Source organism: Euleptes europaea, chromosome 18 (genome assembly GCF_029931775.1).
Source record: "Euleptes europaea isolate rEulEur1 chromosome 18, rEulEur1.hap1, whole genome shotgun sequence".
In the NCBI taxonomy this organism is placed as follows: domain Eukaryota; kingdom Metazoa; phylum Chordata; class Lepidosauria; order Squamata; family Sphaerodactylidae; genus Euleptes; species Euleptes europaea.
The window spans coordinates 28,282,657-28,303,389 of NC_079329.1; the positions used below are offsets into that span (position 1 = coordinate 28,282,657).

A 20,733-nucleotide genomic window follows, 5' to 3' on the forward strand; every position below is an offset into this window, starting at 1 on the left:
ACACTCTGCTGAGGTCCCTCCCCTCCCCAAACCCTGCCCTCCCCATGCTCCACCCCCAAAATCTCCAGGTATTTCCCAACTCAAAGCTGGCAACCCTATCTTGTGGGCCAGCAGGGGAAGGACACACAGGCAGATGGCAGGCGTGATGATGTGTGGGAGAGAATGAGGGTGTGAGAAGGGCTTGGTTGAGGGCAGAAGAGGGAAGGGGCCCCTGCAAACTCTCTGCCCCCAGGGCCTCCCAAAACCTAGAAGCAGCACTGATTATCATCATATTAATGGGGTGCGGGGCTGAAGCAGTGTTGGAGGGGCAATTTGGATCAAGACTGCTGTGCAGAAGGATGTGAGTTTAACTCACCCCCCCCATGCTATTTTCCAGTGTTCAAATGCCAGCCCTGAAGCTAGAAACATGCCGGGGTTCATACATATATGCTGCCTGTACACATTCCCCCGTGTAAGAGCTTGGGGGCAATTTGTGGTCCCATGGCCCCCAAGTCAAATAAGCTTCCTAGTCTGGCTGCTACTAGACATTTTAAAAATGATCTGGAGATTGTTTCCAGATTTTCTAGCCTCTGGTCTGATTGGACCCTGAGTATCATCACTGCTGCACTATGCCAGCTTTCTCTAAATGAGTTTGCCTCTGGGCACATACAGGGCTTTCCCCCTTCCCAGGATCCCTCAGTATAAGAGCCAGGGTTTCTAAATAAAACTCAAGTCACTACGCCTCTTATTATGCCCTGATTCCTTGTGTGTGTGTGTGTGTCCCCCCCCACATCAAGAAGAAGAAGAGTTGGTTTTTATATGCCGACTTTCTCTACCACTTAAGGGAGAATCAAACTGGCTTACAATCACCTTACCTTCCCCTCCCCACAACAGACGCCTTGTGAGGTAGGTGGGGCTGAGGGAGAGTGACGAGCCCAAGGTCACCCAGCTGGCTTCATGTGTAGGAGTGGGGAAACAAATCCAGTTCACCAGATTAGCCTCTGCCACTCACGTGGAGGAGTGGGGAATCAAACCCGGCTCGCCAGATTAAAGTCCACCGCTCCAAACTACCACTCTTAACCACTACACCATGCTGGCTCTCCTAACCATTGACAAATGCCCTGGTTACAATATCAGGCAGTTCTACACCTTGTTTTGCCCCATCCTTTCCAGCTGTGGATCCCAAAGATGCACCTCTGTTGGAACGCTTTCGCTAACACGAGAAACTGCTGAGTCCTTTTGAGAGTCCAGCCCGTAGCTGAAAGGTGACCTTCTGCAGAGGTTGCAGCGTTAGCGGCCTTCAAAGTGACAAGCTTAATGCTATTAACACCGTAGCCCTGGGCAGCTGCCCAAAGTCATCTGTGCAGGCTGCTCGTTTCTAGGGGCTGGGCTCTGCCTGGAGACAGCACAACTAATAGCCCTACATAGGGCCAGCTAATCCACAGCGCTGCCACGAAAACTGCCGTGTGCCTAGTTCGACCCGCAGGAGGCCTGGCAAAACTGGAAGGGGGACAGGCAAGTTACATCACAAACCTCTTGTTAACCTCGCGTGAGTTATTCCATTTCTCCCCCCTCCGCCAAAACTGGCTCCCGGTTGAGAATGACACCACCTATTTCTCTATTTAATTTTTAGATTCTTTCTTCCCTGTATCTCCAGAATCTGTTCAGTTAGAACAGAACAGAATAAAATAGAATCATAGAGTTGGAAGGGACCACCAGGGTCATCTTGTCCAGCCCCCTGCACAATGCAGGAAATTCACAACTACTTCCCCCCACACCCCCAGTGACCCCTACTCCATGCCCAGAAGATGGCCAAGATGCCTCCCTCTCGTCATCTGCCGAAGGTCATAGAATCAGCATTGCTGACAGATGGCCATCTAGCCTCTGCTTTAAAACCTCCAGGGAAAGAGAGCTCACCACCTCCCGAGGAAGCCTGTTCCACTGAAAGTTCTTCCTAATGTCTAGATGGAAACTTTTTTTTATTTACTTTCAACCCGTTGGTTCTGCTCCGACCTTCTGGGGCAACAGAAAACAACTCGGCACCTTCCTCTATATGACAGCCCTTCAAGTACTTGAAGATGGTTATCATATCCCCTCTCAGTCTTCTCCTCTTCAGACTAAACATACCCAGCTCCTTCATCCTTTCCTCATAGGACTTGGTCTCCACTATCTTTGTTGCCCTCCTCTGGACTCGTTCCAGCTTGTCTACATCCTTCTTAAATTGCAGTGCCCGAAACTGAACACAATACTTTAGGTGAAGTCTAACCAGAGCAGAGTTAGGGAAGTTAGGAAGTTAGAGCTAGGGAAGGGAAGCGAGCAGGGGCGGGTGAGAAAACTCTGTGACTCAGCCATGTGCCAACAGTTGCAAAGTTGAAAAAATTAGGATGTTAGGGATACCTCAACCTCACTCTCTTCACAAGAGGAAGCGAAGCAGGTCAACCTTACGCTGTTAATCTTCATCTCCGTCCGATCCTTCCTGGAGAACTGGCTGGCAAGATGGTGCAGAGCAGTGCGGCTTTGCTTCCTGGCTGCCCGCAGGTGGGAACTCCCTGCCTTCTTACACCTGTGCTTTTCTGGAAGAGGCAAAAAGATGGGACAGAAGTCATGGTCCTGATATCAGGAAGGGTGGCTGGCTTGTACTTATGTCAGCCTCAGTACAGATGTGCAGTACCCTGCCTAGGGTTGCCAGGTCCCCTCTCTCCACCACTGGGAGCTTTTGGGGGCAGGGCTGGGGCGGTGATCCAGCGCCTGGCACAATGACGTCACATCTGGGTTTACCCTGGTAGTGCTGCATCGCGATGGGATGCTTTCGGGGTTTGAGTGCTAAAACATCCTCTTGCGATGCGGCGCTTCCGGGGGTAAACCCAGAAGTGCCATAATCACGTCACATGCAGCTGTGTGATCGCCACTCCCAGGAGACCGGTGGATTGGCAGGCAATTGCCCGCCAATCAAAGCAACCTGGCAACCCTAACCCTGCCCTAAGATTCCTTCCTGTTCTTAGACTAGTCATTCTCTCCCAGTCCACCACAGAAGATTGTTAGGATAGGGTTGCCAGTTCCGGGTTGGGAAATACCTGGAGATTTTTGGGGCAGAGCCTGAGGAGGGCAGGGTTTGGGGAGGGACCTCAATGCCATAGAGTCCACCTTCCAAAGCAGCCATTTTTTCCAGGTGAACTGATCTCTATTGGCTGGAGATTAGTTGTAATAGAGAGAGATCTCCAGCCACCACTTGGAGGTTGGAAACCCTATTGTTAGGTGGATAAAATGTGTGGGAAGAGTCATTAGCACTTTCCCGTGCTCCCAGAAGGAAAGGTGGAACTGAAGGAATGGTGAACAAGGACAGAAATAATTATCCAGGCTACCAGCAAGTCACATGATTTGTTTTTTACATGTCATTAGGCTTGGGTCTAGGCTGTGAGCTGGGCAGAGCTTCCAACCTCAGGGTGGTGGCTGGAGATCTCCTGGGATCACAACCGAACTCCAGGTGACAGAGATCAGCTGCAGAAAATGGTCGCTTTGGAAGGTGGACTCTATGGCATTATACCCCATTGAAGTCCCTCCCCTCCTCAAACCCGCCCACTTCAGGCTCCACCCCGCAAAATCTCCAGGTATTTCCCAGCCTGGAGCTGGCAACCCTAGAGCAAGGGGAAATCTGCTGGGGGGGGGGAGCTGTGGTGTCTCTTGGCAGCCCTATACAAATAACTACGGTATGATGAAATCTGGCAGTGTGGGGAGAGGAAGAACGAGTCATTCATGCTTCCTTTCTTCCTACTTCTCTGTGGTTTCTAAATGCTCATAGGCTCCTTCCACACCCCAAGGATTTGTCTTGCATCCATTGTCGCTGTGAACGCAAAGACATTGGCATAGGCAGCAGAGCAAGGGTCACCTGCCTTCCATGGGTAATCCCCAGGAGCATTTGGCAGACCAAGCCTGGGGAGGCAGAGTTGCCAACCTCCAGGTACTGAAAATAGCTGAAAAATGCTGATAGCACATTATAACAAATCTGTATTCACAATAACAAGTTGCATTCAGCCAATTGAAATGCCAGATAGTGGCAATATACAAGTACAGTTACAATTCACTCCGAGGTTGAAGTCTTCAATGAGCAGAAATAGTTATATAGTTGCTCAGACAAGTTTACAATATGACTGTCCAAACGTCATATTGAAAACTTGTCTGAGCAACTATATGAATTGGATATCCTATTATTGGAATCATTAATGTGAAAAGACACATGTGGTTGCTATTTGTATCCTGCAAAAAGATTAAGAATTGTATGAAGAAAGATTGAAGCTATATCAGTTTATATTGAAAAATAACCAACATAGATGATTAAAAGGGACTGAGGAAGAATTCAAAGAACTGAAACGATCGTATCCCAGTTTACTTTTCTGCTCATTGAAGACTTCAACCTCGGAGTGAATTGTAACTGTACTTGTATATTGCCACTATCTGGCATGGCAATTGGCTGAATGCAACTTGTTATTGTGAACATAGATTTGTTATAATGTGCTATCAGTAGCATTTTTCAGCTATTTTCTGTACTTTCTTTCTAACCTTGGGTATAGGTACAGAGGTGTTTATTTGGATTGCTTAACCTCCAGGTACTAGCTGGAGATCTCCTGCTATTACAATTGATCTCTAGTCAATAGAGATCAGTTCACCTGGAGGAAATGGCCGCTTTGGCAATTGGGCTCTATGCCCTTGAAATCTCTCCCCTTCCCAAACCCTGCCCTTCTCAGGCTCCGCATCAAAAACCTCCCACTGGTTGCGAAGAGGGACCTGACAACCCTATGGGGAGGGGGAGTATAGCTTGCAACTCTATGTGCTCTTTGGTGTCGTCGTCCCCCCCGCTGAAGAAGAAGAAGTTGGTTTTTTATACCCCTCTTTTCTCTACCTTTAAGGAGTCCCCAAAGTGGCTTACAATCACCTTCTCTTCCCCTCCCCTCAACAGACACCCTGTGAGGTAGGTGGGGCTGAGAGACTTCTGAGAGGACTGTGACTGGCCCAAGGTCACCCAGCAGGCTTCATGTGGAGGAGTGGGGACTTGAACCCAGTTCTTAACCATGACACCATGCTGGCTAGAGACTTTGACTTGCTTCTTAAACCCAACCCCTCCCTCACCAGCCTCACCGTCCTTATTTTCATTGGTCTGGCTCCTTCCATGGTTCTCAGTGATGTCCTTGAAGGAGAAGAGGAAAAGAACCACTTCGCCTTTCTCGTTCTTGATCGGCACAATGTCCAGCAGGCACCAAAAGGCTGTTCCTGCACCGAGGGTGAGAGGGGAAAAGAACAAGCCCCCCGCATCATTCACGGCCCTTCTTCACCCCCGCCCCCACCGCAGCAGCCTGATCCATCCCCCAGCTTCCTCGGGAGCACAAACTCTCATGCCAAACCACGACTCTCCCCTCCAGTCACCTTTAAATCTCCATGAACAGCAACCCTGTGCCTGAAACTGTCCACAGCCAATGATTTTTTTCCCCAAATGTCTCTTGTTATGGGGGGGAAGGCACTCTGCACATGCTCAAACACATTCTGGTCCTTGGTTAATTTTTTTCAGGAAACAAAAATATCCATTGATCTTGCAGGTTGGGGGAAGGCTCTCTACAGTGCATTTTGAAGGCTCTCCAGTGCATTTTGTAAAATCCAAAGGTGGCAACCCCCATGGGTGGCAAAGGTGGCAACCCCCATGGAACTGCCCTGGCATGGATTTGATCGTAGGAGTTAAAATTCAGGCCAGAAAAGGTTTTGTGAGCATTTAACAGAGGTCTTCGCTTGGATGAGTCTGCAGACAAAAAGAGACTGCATTAGACATCATATTAAATACTACATTAACCTGCCATGCACCTAGGGTTGACAACCTCCAGGTATTAGCTGGAGATCTCCTGCTATTACAACTGATCTCCAGCTGATAGCGATCAGTTCACCTGGAGAAAATGGCCACTTTGGATGTTTGCATAAGCTTATAGTAGGATATTGTATGTATGACATTCACACAACTATGTTGTATTGCATGTATTTAAGTAATCATTTTGTACTTGTGGTTTATTGTTAGACAGATTATTAGATAGGCTGTATGTATGAACCTCCAGGTAGTAGCTGATCTCCTGCTATTACAATTGATCTCCAGCCGACAGAGATCAGTTCCCCTGGAGAAAATGGCCACTTTGGCCATTGGACTCTATGGCATTGAAGTCCCTCCCCTCCCCAAACCCTGCCCTCCTCAGGCTCCACCCCCAAAATCTCCATGAATTTCCCAAAATGGAGCTGGAAACCCTACATGCACCCGATCTGAGTTTGTGCGCCTCCCCTCTTCCTTCTCATGTGGAGAATATCAGAAATTAACTTTGGCTCCCCATGATGTATGAAAGCAAGCATGCAGATTAATGAGGTAATACAACCATGGTGCCACCTTTTCTGGCACCCGCCAAGTGTTTTTAGGAAGTGGGCAGGGGCAGCTGGGGCTTTTGCCCAGCAAGGCTTCTGATTGACAACTGGAAATTTGACCACCTGTGCAGATTTTTTAAAACGTTGCTTTGGAAGTAGCTGCCACCGCAGCACAAGGATCTCCGCTTTGTTACTGAAGCTAAGCTGTGGCAGTCATTTTGTGGCTGGTTCCACCTCCTGGGGCAGCCATTGTGTTGCCTGGCCCACCACGCCGTGCCAAAATCCCAATTGTGCCTGCAGGCTATAAAAAGGTTGGGGACCCCAGCTCTACACTCAAACGGGAATTATAAACCAGAGTTTAATCTAGGCTTAGAATCCTGGTCAGCTGGGAGGCAGGGGCAAATTCCCGTCAAGCTATGTGCCTGCAATCGTAGATCACAGGTAGTTGGAATGAATTTCTAAACTGGATTCCCTGCGGGAAGAGGGGGCAGAGCAAAGCATGGCCTTTTAAAAGCCCAACCATCAGCCAAGTATGCACACATGTGTCTTTAATGTGATGTCTCAGGTCCAAACGGATTCAGAGCAAGACCATAATGCAGAGAGAAGAAGGGGGTTCAGCTTTCCACCGTACACCATTTTCTCGTTCCAAAACAGCAGCCCTCCTGATAAAAAGCGCCAAACCCAGGACTATTTTGGGGTCAGGAAAATAGTGCAGGGGAGATGCTGAAGCCCCTTCTCACCATCTTGGGCGGTGGTCCCAATACGAATCAGGCCCTGCAGCACTTGACAAGTAAGTTTCCCCATAGCAGCTGTCTGGTTGTGGGGGAAGTGAGTTGGGACAGGAGAACCCCACCCCATGGCGAAATATCTCATGTAGTTCAGCCAGAGTATGTAGTTGGTAGATTAGGGATTATACGGAGTGTATCATGTCCATTGTGTTTGTTCGTCATATGCTACTATTTTATAATATCCTTCTCATCAGGTCTGTTACAGCTCTTTCCATTTTCCTCGGTATAAAAACTTTTTGTGATTGTTACGGGGTTCCTACTTTTGGTAAATGAATACCCAGGAGAACATTTTTTCCCCCTAAAAGCAAAAAGAGAGCGGAGAACCTCAAGCAGCTCATGCTGATGGATCGCCTCATATATTTAAAAATGGCAAAAAGTTAAAAAGTAAAATCAGCGTATGAACACCACCGCTGTTCAATTTAAAAATGCAAACACAGAGAGGACTCATAAGAAAACCATCTTAGCATATAACGAAGAAAACAAATTACACCGTGTTACAACCTGAGAAGCATTTTAACGGGCCCAAGGAGGGGGTGAATTTTGCGGATTCTCCTCTCCTGCTGCACCCCTCGACCTCCCCGCATTGGGTTGTCCTGTCCCCCAAAAGTAGCAGTATGGGGCAGCATCTCAGGCTGCAGTGAATGGGAGGGGTAGTCGTGTTCCGCTAATAGAAATCTTTCTGTGGAAATGATTTGCAGGATCCAATATTGTTGTCTTATGGGTGTTATTCTAGAATTTCACAAAAGAGTGCTACTGTTCTTACACTTTTTACATTCGGGCCAAGGAAGATATCGATCGATTCTCCTTCAACCCCTGCTGGGGGCTCACTTCTTTTTGTTCTTGTTTGGCTATTTTTGCTGCCACTCTCTCTTTTTCTTTGTTTTTCTTTGTTGTTGTTTTTTGCTGTCAAGTTACAGTGGACTTATGGGGACCCCGTACGGTTTTCCAGACAAGAGATGTGCAGAGGTGGTTTGCCATTGCCTGCCTCCATGTCACGCCCCCTGGTATTCCTTGGAGGTCTCCCATCCCAATACTAGCCAGGGTCGAGGCTGAGAGTGTGTGCCTGGCCCAAGGTCACCCAGCAAGCTTCTATGGCATGAGTGGGGATTCGAACCTGGGTTTCCCAGATCCTAGTCTGACACCTTCACCACTACACCACGCTGGCTCTCTCTTTCTTTGGACAGGAACAAAACATGTCAGTGTGGTGTTACGGATGTCCTTGGGGCAGTCACTCTATTGCCGCCTAACCTACCTCACAGGGTTGTTTTTGGGAGAGTGAAATAGAGCAAGTGAGAATGATGTTGTAAACTGCTTTGGGTGCCCACTGGGGAGAAAAGCTAGCCATAAATATCTAAATGAGTATTGTACTCAGACTGAAGAGTTCTCCAGAATGCTGAGTTCTGAACTGGGGGGGGGGGGGGAGTCCAGGCAACCTGGATTCCAGCACTGTGTAATACAACCCATTAGACCAAGGGTTGGCAAACTCATTAGTCAAAAGAGCCAAATATCAACAGTACAACAATTGAGATTTCTTTTGAGAGCCAAATTTCTTAAACTTAAATTATGTAGGTAGGTACACTGTTTATTAACTTAATAAACTTTAATTAAAGTTTTAAGTCTTAATTAAACTATAGGTACACTGAATAAAACTTGATATTATACTTAATAGTGATCTTCTTTATTGATAAAAATTAAATTGTAAGTCCCTGCCATTTCCCCCTCCCCGTCTGGAGTCCTCGTCTGGAGGCCTGGTCTACCGCCATAAAAGCCTATTGGTAGACCTCTGGCTGAGTCCCATTGGGAGGCCAGGTCTACCCATTGGCTTTCTTGGCAGTAGACCTGGCCTCCGGAGGCCCATAGAAGCCAATTGGTAGACCTGGCTTCTGAAGGGGGACTTTTCCCCCTCCTCGGAGTCCAGGTCTACCGCCAAGAAAGCCAGTGGGTAGACATGGCCTCCCAATGGGACTCAGCCGGAGGCCAGGTCTACCAAAGAAGCCCGCCCCGCCCAACAGCTGATAGGCGGGCGGGGGGCAGGAACCCCCAAGCCACCCGCCCAGCAATCGCACAGCTAGAGGGGAGGGAAGGCTATAGCCTCCCAACCATTGAGGGCAAGGGAAAGGGGGACCCAGCCATTCTCCACGGCGGGGTGGGGGGAGAGACAGCTCGCCCGCTCGCCTGCTCTCTCTCTCTCTCTCTCAGGCGCGCCGGCTCCGCAGCCTGGCTGCCGGCGCGAGAGCAGGGGCTCCTAACCAAGTTCGGAGAGCCGCACTCAACGGGCCAAAGAGCCGCATGCGGCTCAAGAGCCGCAGTTTGCAGACCCCTGCATTAGACAATTCTACACTCGACAGTGGCAGAGTATACACAGTCCCTTCCATTAGGCCTGAATATGGAGAAGGCAGGAGTTTGGGGGCATTTGTCTCTGTTAAAAATGGGTCAGTGGCTATGTATTTATTATTACATCTATATGCTACTTTTCTTGCACCATGGATTTCAAGGAAATGCACGTAAGGATTCTTCTTCGGAGGTTTTTAAGCAGAGGCTAGATGGCCATTTGACAGCAACACTGATGCTGTGAACTTGGGCAGATCATGAGAGGGGGGGGCAGGAAGGGATGAGTCAGTGATCAGAACTCATGGCCCTTTCTTACATGCCCAGGTAGGATTGCCAAGTCCCTCTTCACCACCTGTGGGAGGTTTTTGGGGGTGGAGCCTGAGGAGGGTGGGGTTTGGGGAGGGGAGGGACTTCAGTGCCATAGAGGCCAATTGCCAAAGCAGCCATTTTCTCCAGGTGAACTGATCTCTATTGGCTGGAGATCAGTTGTAACAGCAGGAGATCTCCCGCTATTACCTGGAGGTTGGCAGCCCTACGCCCAGGGTGATGCCACTTTGGAGTCAGGAAGGCATTTTCCTCCAGGTCAGATCCTGGAGGATTTTTGCCTTCCTTTGGGCATAGAACAGGAGTCACTGAGGGAGTGGGAGGGGAAGATAGTTAGGAATTTCCTGCATTGTGCAGGAGTTTGGACTAGATGACCCTTGAAGTCCCTTCCAGCTCTATGTTTCTATGATTCCCAAGATACAGCCCACCCCAAACCAAGACTTTCTTAATTTCAGCAAGGTTGCTCTATCATTGGCTATCATTCACACTATGCAGTCAGACCACAGAGGACCGATCCCGTCCTGGAGTTTGTTGCACTTACAAGGAATTGTGGGTTCCCTTCAAGAGACCGCCCACCCTTCCGCCACACACACCAAGCTCACCGCCCTTCTTGTAGAAGCAGACTTCGGTTTGGTATTCCTGTTTCCCCTCCAACACTTTCTCAATCCGTTGCAGGACAGCCTCGCTGGTCTCGCTGCCGTAGAGGAAACGGCAGCTGCAGGTCTTCTGCATGACTTCTGTCCGGGCGAAGCCGGTGAGGTCGCAGAATCCGTCCGAACAGTAAACAATGGGGAAGCCACGATGCACCTGAGCATTGGCCAAGAGGAAGTTGCTGTCTGCGGAAGAACATAGAAGAGACCCCAGTCCTCTGTTATGTGGCCAGAGAAAGAATTCAAAAGTCCAGCAGTACCTTTAAAGACTGACACCACCAATCCCAGCATAAACTTCTGTGAGTTAGACCTCACTTCATCAGATGTGTTGGAGCGCATGCTCATAGCAGTTATTTATGGAAGAAGAAGAGTTGGTTTTTATATGCCAACTTTCTCTAGCACTTAAAGAAGAATCAAACTGGCTTACAATCACCTTCCCTTCCCCTCCCCACAACAGACACCCTGTGAGGTAGGTGGGGCTGAGAGAACTCTAAGAGAACTGTGACTAGGCCAAGGTCACCCAGCTGGCTTCATGTGTAGGAGTGGGGAAACCAACCCAGTTCGCCAGATTAGAGTCCACAGCTCCAAACCACTGCTCTTATCCACTACACCATGCTGGCTCTCTATACAGGTAGAGTATCTCTTATCCGGATTGCTTGGGACCAAAAGTGGTCCGTATTTCGAATTTCCATATTTTAGAACTTTTGCATATGCATAACAAGACATCTTGGGGATGGGACCCAAATTCATTTATGTTTTGTATACACTTTATACACATAGCCTGAATATTTTTAATAATTTTGTGTACATTGAACCATCAGAAAGCAAAGGCGTAAACATCTCACCAGAATACCAGTATCAGCTGTTAAACAAGAGCAACAACAAACTAACAATGGCAGGCTTTCAGTCTCCACCTACGATACAGCGTACACGGTACTTAATTTTTTTAGGTGAGAGGAAACATTGAAAGTAGGCAGCACGGATCTGTCAGGATATGGATACCTGTACTTAGTTACAAGCAGCAGAAAGGTGGGCAGGGGGAGATGTTACAAAGAGAGGCCAGTTTGAAACCATTAACCAACCAAAGAGAAATCCATTCATTCACAGTGAGGACCTGTCGAAGATGGTCAGGGTAGGATAAACATAAAATCAGAAGTAATCAAGGAAGGTGCAGTGTGAAAAACATGATTCGCAAGGCTAATTAGCAAAGGGCTGTAAAGGGCTGGATCATGCTGAGATGTCAGTGCCGATAGCGAGTGATGCAGCCGAGTCTTTGTTCAAGCCTAGAGATGAAAATGTTGAATCTCTTGATTGAAAACTCAGGAATCTAAAGACTGATTTTCATAGAATCAGAGAGTTGGAAGGGACCACCAGGGTCATCTAGTCCAACCCCCTGCACAATGCAGGAAATTCACAACTACCTCCCCCACACACCCCCAGTGAACCCCTAATCCATGCCCAGAAGATGGCCAAGATGCCCTCCCTCTCATGATCTGCCTAAGGTCATAGAATCAGCACTGCTGACAGATGGCCATCTAGCCTCTGCATAAAAACCTCCAGGGAAGGAGAGCTTACCACCTCCTGAGGAAGCATGTTCCACTGAGGAACCACACTAACTGTTAGAAAGTTATTGTCAAAGGCTTTCACGGTCAGAGTTCATTGGTTCTTGTAGGTTATCCGGGCTGTGTAACCGTAACCAAGATCACAGTTACACAGCCCGGATAACCTACAAGAACCAATGTTAGAAAGTTCTTCCTAATGTCTGGACAGAAACTCTTCTGATTTAATTTCAACCCGTTGGTTCTGGTCCGACCTTCTGGGGCAACAGAAAACAACACAGCACCATCCTCTATGACAGCCCTTCAAGTACTTGAAGATGGTTATCATATCACCTTGTTACCAGCTTCAACATGGGGAACATATGAACTGTTATGTTGGTATTGTCCATAGGCAGATTTCCTTACTGTAGAATCATAATTCTCATAAAAAGCCATTTAAAAGCCTTTAAGCTGGACAAGCCTGGGGTTGCCTTTTATTCCATTCCATTTAAGAAACCGGCTTGAGTCTTTTTCCTTCACAGAAGCATTTCTGCTGAACTGTGAAGTGAGTTGGAAGTATGCTAAAGTCAACAGTTACTAATGTCTGATTAGTTAACTTGCAGCTGGAAGTGAGCAGCTGGAAGTGAATACAGCAAAGAGATCTGTGAGAATGGAGTTTGTCTTATAGTGTGCCAAGTCTGTTATCAGAGGGAATACTTTTAAGTTGCCATCCCTCTGTCAGCTCTTGGTGACTTCTAAGTTTAGTGTGACCTTAGTGGGTTTCTCCTGATCAACAGGAGCCTACTCTATGGTGAACGTTGCCAAAAAACATTACTTAATGATGTTCTATAAATGTTATACTGGTTTTAAGATTTATATATGTTAGAGTTTTGATAGACTATTAAAAGTATACTCATATTAACTGCCTTTCTTATAATATGAAGATTTTTGTAAAATGAAATATTATAAATGTATGTGTGTGTGTGTGTGTGTGTGTTAAGTGCTGTCAAGTTGCTTCTGACTCATGGTGACCCTATGAATCAATGTCCTCCAAAATGTCCTATCTTTGACAGCCTTGCTCAGGTCTTGCAAACTGAGGGCTGTGGCTTCCTTTATTGAGTCACTCCATCTCTTGTTGGGTCTTCCTCTTTTCCTGTTGTCCTCAACTTTTCCTAGCATGACTGTCTTTTCCAGTGACTCTTGTCATCTCATGATGTGACCAAAATACGACAGCCTCAGTTTAGTCATTTTAGCTTCTAGGATCAGTTCAGGCTTGATTTGATCTATAACCCACTGATTTGTTTTTTGGCAGTCCAAGGTATTCGTAACACTCTCCTCCACCACATTTCAAAGCAGTCTACTTTCTTCCTGTCAGCTTTCTTCATGTATGGCTAAATGTATGGATTAGTTAAAATAGCTGAATCTTGTATTGACTGTTCAGTGTGTTGTTATGATAGCAGCTCTGCTGGAAGAGGAACCCCTTATGTGGGAGTATGCAGAGAGTATGCAGCTGAAGTTGACTTTCAGTAGTGTAGGGGAGGGGCTGTGTCTCAGTGGTAGAGCATCTGCTTGGCATGCAGAAGGTCCCAGGTTCAACCTCAGGCATCTCCAGTTAAAGGGACTAGGCAGGTAGTTGATGTGAAAGACCCCTGCCTGAGACCCTGGAGAGCCGCTGCCGGTCTGAGTGGACAAGACTGACTTTGATGGACCGAGGGTCTGATTCAGTTTAAGGCAGCTTCATGCGTTCATGTTTACATCTCAGAGTGTAAACCATGTTATGTAATTGATATTGGACAGTATAAATACAGGCAGGGAAAGGCTCAAAAGTTAGATCTCTGTAAGTCTTTCGACTGAGAGAGTCTCAGAAGATATTTGGCTTGGTATGCATGAACTACTAACTTATATGCTATTCTAGATAGGGTGAATCAGATGCTTTTAACTAAATCAGACTTCTTTAACTGTTATATTTTAAGTATTGGATTTTAAAACTTAACAGTATGTAGAACTTGCCTGAATTCTTGTATACACTTTAAAGACTTTATAATACTCGCGTATACACATATATTACATTGAAGCTATTCAATAAAAAGACCTACTTTTGTAAGTAAATTAAGTTGTGTCCAGCTTAGAAGGTGACTAACTGAATAAGATAACATACCACTTCTCAGGAAGGGGTCAATTCTAAGAGCAGAGTCAACTGAAAGGCACTGACCGGCTTCAACCTCTCAGTCTTCTCCTCTCCAGGCTAAACATACCCAGCTCCTTCAACCTTTCCTCATAGGACATGGTCTCCAGACCCTTCACCATCTTTGTTGCCCTCCTCTGGCCACATTCCAGCTTGTCTGCATCCTTTTAATTTTGACCTTCTGAAATCTATATTGTCTAGGTGCAACCTACTTTAAGGAATGCCTCCTCCATTGATATAAACTGGGGGAGGGGAGGCCCTTTGCAAGTGCCCTTTCAAAACATGCATTTAGTATCCCATTAGCAGCCAGGTGCCCCCTTTGAAGAAACAGGTTGGAGGCAGTTCCTCCAAAGAGTTGAAGAGCATTTGAAAGAGGAATTCCTTGTCCGCATATTCATCCCATTTTCACTTCCAGAGAACAGGTTTGCTATGTTTCTGCATTCTTTCAAAAACCTGCCAAACCTCTCTGACCAGAGGCAACAGCTGGGCAAAAAAAGAAAAAGATTACAAATCATCCCTCCCCTTGCAAAGTCTCTCGCTATTCATCTAACATGCCTCACAGGGTTGCTGGGAGGATAAAATACTAGAGGGGAGAACTAGATATATAAGGCTGCTTAGGGAAAGGGCAGGACAAAAATGTGATAGATTTGGGGAGCAATCCTAAGCAAGTCTACTAGGAAGTAAGTCCCATTTTATTCAACGAGGCTTACTCCCAGGAAATCCTTAGGATTTCAGCCTTGTACAAACTGTCCAAACAATATCTGCATAAGCAGGCATTGGCAACAGGGTTAGGAAAGTGGCCAAGGGGGCACACAAACCAGAAGAAAAATATCCTGTCCCTTTCATAAAAGCTTATTGGGATGTTATTTACCTCCACGCCATTAAAAGTTTCAGCTGCCCGTTTCCATACGTTAAGCCCATGTTAAAGAGGCAGGACATGTTTCTCCAGGCCTATTGGCAACACTACTCTCTCAAGCCAATTCCATTTCTTCTAAAAACTACTGCCTCTCTCCAACCGGATATGATCAAACATTATATAACAAAGAAAATCTATCTAGTACATTTTAATCCTGCTCGTCCTCCAAAGAGTTCAGGGTGGCATACGTAGCTCCCCCTTCCACATTTTATCCTCGCAACAACTCTGAGAGGGACACAGAGCTGAAGGAGAATGGCCAGCCCAAGATCTCCCAGCAAGCTTCAGGGCAGAGCGGAGATCTGAACTCAGGTCTCAGTCGGACGCACTGGCCACTACACCACATGGGCTCTCTGAGCATGTAGCTTTGCCTCGGTAAGAAGTCATTGCAGGCTGCCCCGTATGTTTTATACTCTGTTAGCCACCTTGAGCTTCAGCAAGAAAGGCGGACTCTAAATAAATGAAATAATAATTAATAAAAATAGAGATTGGGGTTTCTTTACAGGGTACATGGTACCTCAACATTTTGAGAACACAGCCCCCAGAACATTTATAACCTTCTTATAGCACAAAGCTGCACTCTTAGCATCACTGCGAAACAGGGTTGCCAATAGGGTTGCCAACCTCCAGGTACGAGCTGGAGATCTCCTGCTATTACAACTGGTCTCATTTCACCTGGAGAAAATGGCCGCTTTGGCAACTGGACTCTACGGCATTGAAGTCCCTTCCCTCTCCAAACCCCGCCCTCCTCAGGCTCCGCTCCAAAAACCTCCCGCTGATTGCAAAAAGGGATCTGGCAACCTTAGTTGCCAACTTCCAACAGTAGGGTTGCCAGGTCCCACTGGAAACTGCCACTGGCAGGAGGTTTTGGGGTGGATCTGAGGAGGGTGGGGTTTGGAGAGGAGAGGGACTTCAAGGGCATAGAGCCCAATTGCCAAAGCGGCTATTTTCTCCAGGTGAACTGATCTCTATCGGCTGGAGATCAGTTGTAATAGCGGGAGATCTCCAGATAGTACCTGGAGATTGGCAACCCTACCCAGCAGGCTTCATTTGGATGATTGGGAAATCAAACCCGGCTGTCCAGATTAGAGAGCCAACATGGTCTGGAACAGAACGGTGGTTTGGAGCAGTAGACTCTGATCTGGAGAACCGGGTTTGATTCTCCACTCCTCCACATGAGCGGCAGACACTAATCTGGTGAACTGGATTTGTTTCCCCACTACAACCCAAAAGGCCAGCTAGGTGACCTTGGGCTAGTCATACTCTCTCAGCCCCACCTACCTCACAGGGTGTCTGTTGTGGGGAGGGGAACGGAAGGTGATTGTAAGCCGGTTTGAGTCTCCCTTAAGTGGTAGAGAAAGTCAGCATATAAAAACCAACTCTTCTTCTTATGGCAAACCCATAGGGTTTTCAAGGCAAAAAATGTTCAGAGGTGGTTTGCCATTGCCTGCCTCCACATGGGTTGAGAGAATCCTGAGAGAACTATGACTGGCTCAAGATCACTCAGCAGGCTTCATTTGGAGGATTGGGAAATCAAACCCGGTTCTCTAGATTAGAGTCTGCCACTCTTAACCTCCAAATGGCTCCTCGTGGTTAGGCTTCTTCAAGTTCCTCTGCATGGCCACTTCTCCCCCTCCCCGCACATTCTCCAAGAGCTGATATGCTGACCACTCTATGTCCACAGGGGACTGGCACCCTCCCCGTCCCTCGCCCTGATGCAAACGACTCTGGATCTTAAGGCTGACTGTGCACTTTGCTTCCCGGCGACTCAGCAACTGCTAAACCCGGAGACACACCTGTCCCCTCTGGGGTGATGGTGGTAGTGGAGGGGGATAGATGGCTGCCCTAAGCTGACCCGATCCCTGTCAGAAGGCTCAAAGAGAAATTGGGATAATGAGTGAACCGGACCTAGAGTGAGTCCAAAGGGGGAAGATTGGTCCTGGCAGGACACACAACCATCCCCCCGTCATACAAACAGCGAATTGCTTAAAGTGCAGTTTGAATGTTAAACTTAGCGCAAAGGGAGCTGCAGTTTAGGACACGCGTGGGCCTTCATTAGGCAAATTTGTGTTTACTTTACATAATTTATTCTGCACCTGGAGCAATAAGTTATAGAAGGATCTGACCCCCCCTCCCCCCAACAACAGGGTGAAGCGGGTCGTGCTGTTCAGATGACAGGCTCTTAGAATGTATCACTTACTGAGAAGTGATGTTATCTTATGTATCACTTACTGAGAAGTGATGTTATCTTATTCAGCCAGTCATCGAGTAAGCAGGACTCAACAACTTTACTTACTTTTAAAAAGCAAGTCTTTTTATTGATATAGTTCTAGTAAAATATGTATAAATGCAGATTATCAAGTCTTTAACACTTCTGTAAAAACTCTTGTCCAAGTCCAATGTATGTATTTACAATGTATGAAGTAAAAGCAAGCAAGTCTTACATACTATTCAGTTTCACAATCCAACTTCTAAAATATAACATTCAAATTATTCTGATTCTGTTCAAAGTATCTAATTCATAAAGTCTAGAGTAATGTATTTAAGCCATACATACCAGTCAGTCTGTTCTAAGGACATTTGCATTTTGCAAGCTGTTTCCAGGCTTTTCATTACACAAACCTCTGCAGTTTGTAGTTCAGTTTGTATGTTGTGTTCAAGCTCTACATGGAATTAATTCTGCACATGTACACAAAAATTTTGTGACAAAATACCATAATTATGTCAGAGACTGTGACAAGGGAATTCTGCTCAGCTGCCTCTTCCGTCTTCTAGAATTTCATTAGTCGTTGCCTGGTTCTCATGCATATTTTGGTAGTCTTGAGGGCTAGAAACCTTTTTTAAAAAAAGACATGAAACAACCTAGTGTGTCGTGATTGCAGAAGTATAGAATGCTGACGACCCAATCTATCTGAGAAGAGCAGGAGGGGGTAGGAAAAGGGGGGGAACCAGGGGGTGAGGGTGGGACAGCGGGAGACAAATTGTTTGCCGCAGCTGGATCCAAGCATATCAGCTATGGGGCAGACGCGAATGAAATGCGATCTTAGCCAAAAATAAAACGTCCTCTCCAGATATAATTTTGCACAGCACTTTCTGTGATCCTGGGCCACAACAGCATTTTGTGACTTAAATTGGAGCCTTTTTCTACCAGAGACCAAAATCTCCAGGGATGTTTTAGAGAAATGGGGACTCATCAGTCTCTCTTTAGCAGGATCAATTTGCTCCATTACCGCCCGGCCCCGGCAGGAGTTTTGGGCCCAAAATCACACCATTTGCAGCCTTCTCTTTCCCATGGTCTTTCCGTGTCTGACGAGACGCTTTGCCCGGTGTTGATGGGGTCGCTGCCAGTCTGCAGGTGGGCACGGTGCCCAGGCACACAGATGGCTTGTAGCGCACAAGGTGCCAAAGAAGGCATTTGGGCTGTGGATTTCCACTCGGGAAGGACAAAACCTTGCCCAGATCTGTGTCCACAGACAGGGCTGCAAGTTGGAGCATTTGTGTGCATTCCACCTTTCTCCCTGAAGGAGAAAACCTCATTCTCTTGTCCTCTAATTTCTGACCCCCACCGCAACCCTTTGAGGTAGGTTCAACTGAGAAAGAGTCACCGGCCCAAAGTCACCTTGTAGGTTGCCACCACAGAGTGGGGATTTGAACATGGGTCTCCCAAATTATGGTCCGACACTCTAAAACAGAGGTCCCCATGGCGTCCGCCAACACCTTTTCTGGGGCCCGCCAAGTGTTTTTAGGAAGCGGATGGGGCAGGTAGGGTTTTTGCCAAGCAAGGCCTCTGACTGACTATTGAAGATTTGTAGGGTTGCCAGGTCCCTCTTTGCTACCGAAGGGAGGTTTTTGAGGCAGAGCCTGAGGAGGTCAGGGTTTGGGAGGGGAGGGACTTCAATGCCATAGAGTCCAATTGCCAAAGTGGCCATTTTCTCCAGGTGAATTGATCTCTATCAGCTGGAGATCAGCTGTAATAGCAGGAGATCTCCAGCTACTACCTAGAAGCTCAGGAGAAATGAATTCAAAATTGCAAAAATCTTATTAATGCTAGACATATATAACGACATGGGATACATTACATTACAATACAATACAATACAATACAAACATCAATACTGAATCACTATCCTAATTACCAATATATACAATCTATATAAAACATGTATGATGCAGTCTCTATGCAACAATATAGTCTTCTTGGTGTATAATCTTCTTGGTGATTAACAAACAGAGTTCTCAGAATGATCCAATGATTGGTATCATCCAGAATAATCCCATCAGTAAGGTGAATGGGAAAAAGAAGATTTTTTGTTTTCAAATTAATCACGTAATTTTACTATCTTTCTCTGATCAGTTCGTCATCAGGATAGTTCACTGGTTCCTCGAAGGATACTCTGAAGTGTGCCACAGAGAAAGATAATAAAATTACATGAAAATAAAAAATCTGATTGGATACGGGGCTGAAGAAAAGACTGTGAAACGGCCATCCCCCCCCTTTTTTTCCCATTCACCTTACTGATGGGATTATTCTGGATGATACCAATCATTGGATCATTCTGAGAACTGTGTTTGTTAATCACCAAGATTATACACCAAGAAGACTACATTGTTGCATAGAGACTGCATCATACATGTTTTATATACATTGTATATATTGGTAATTAGGATAGTGATTCAGTATTGATGTTTGTAATGTAATGTATCCCATGTGTCGTTATATATGTCTAGCATTAATAAGATTTTTGCAATTTTGAATTCATTTCTTCTGTGCTGATTTCCTAACCTATACGGTACAGGCACAGAGGTGCCTCTTTTTTGGATTGTAACTACCTAGAAGCTGGCAACCCTAAAGATTTGATTGACTGTTCAGATCTTTTAAAATGTAGCTTTGGCAGCAGCTGCCACCACAACACAAGGATCTGCACTGTGCTCACATGGTCACAGGAATCTGCCTTCTACTGAATCAGACCCTTGATCCATCAAAGTCAGTACTGTCTACTCAGACCGGCTCTCCAGGGTCTTAGGTGGAGGTCTTTCACATCACCTACTTGCCTGGTCCCTTTAACTGGAGATGCCAGGGATTGAACCTGGGGCCTTCTGCATGCCAAGCAGATGCTCTACCACTGAGCCACAGCCCTTGGGAATCATTTTATGGCTTATTACATGTCCTGCTGCAGTCATTTTGTTGCTGCGCCCACCATGGCATGCCCACAGATGTGAAAAGGTAGGGGACCCCTGCTCGAACCACTGTACCACACTGGCTGTTAGAAGTCTTAGGATGCGAAGAAAGGCAACAGCCATGGGACCCAAATCCCTTAACACAAGGTGGGAGTAAAGGCCATGTCCCCTCTTCCAAGCCAGCTGCATGAGCCAGATCACACTGAGTGGCAAGCCAGAGGTCCCTAAGGAGTTCTCTTGTACAAGCACCACTGAAATGGTTGGTATCTGCTTCCCATCATGAGAGCAGCCCTTGCAGAGTTTATTTGAATGAACCTTGTGCAGGAGAACATCCCAGGAGATCGTGCCCCATGCTTATTAGTTGTGTACGCTAGGGATTAGGGGTTTCTGCCTGTGAGTCAGCCGAGAGCCAAGCCACACGACGCACAAGAAGATCAGAGAAAATGCAGAATCAGTGGCA

The 20,733-nt window shown here is 46.7% G+C and overlaps 1 protein-coding gene across 2 annotated transcripts in view; it reads right to left on the bottom strand.

Annotated features, from left to right (window-relative positions):
• Positions 1 to 20,733, bottom strand: part of KCNH4 (potassium voltage-gated channel subfamily H member 4) — a 78,658-nt gene that overhangs the window by 46,850 nt on the left and 11,075 nt on the right. For both annotated transcript variants that reach the window (XM_056863131.1, XM_056863130.1), the window contains exons 2-4: positions 10,412 to 10,645; positions 5,113 to 5,244; positions 2,377 to 2,552 (exon numbers count right to left, since the gene is read on the bottom strand). In XM_056863131.1, the coding sequence (XP_056719109.1) occupies positions 2,377 to 2,552; positions 5,113 to 5,244; positions 10,412 to 10,645 (542 nt within the window). The remainder of the gene's footprint in view (positions 1 to 2,376; positions 2,553 to 5,112; positions 5,245 to 10,411; positions 10,646 to 20,733) is intronic.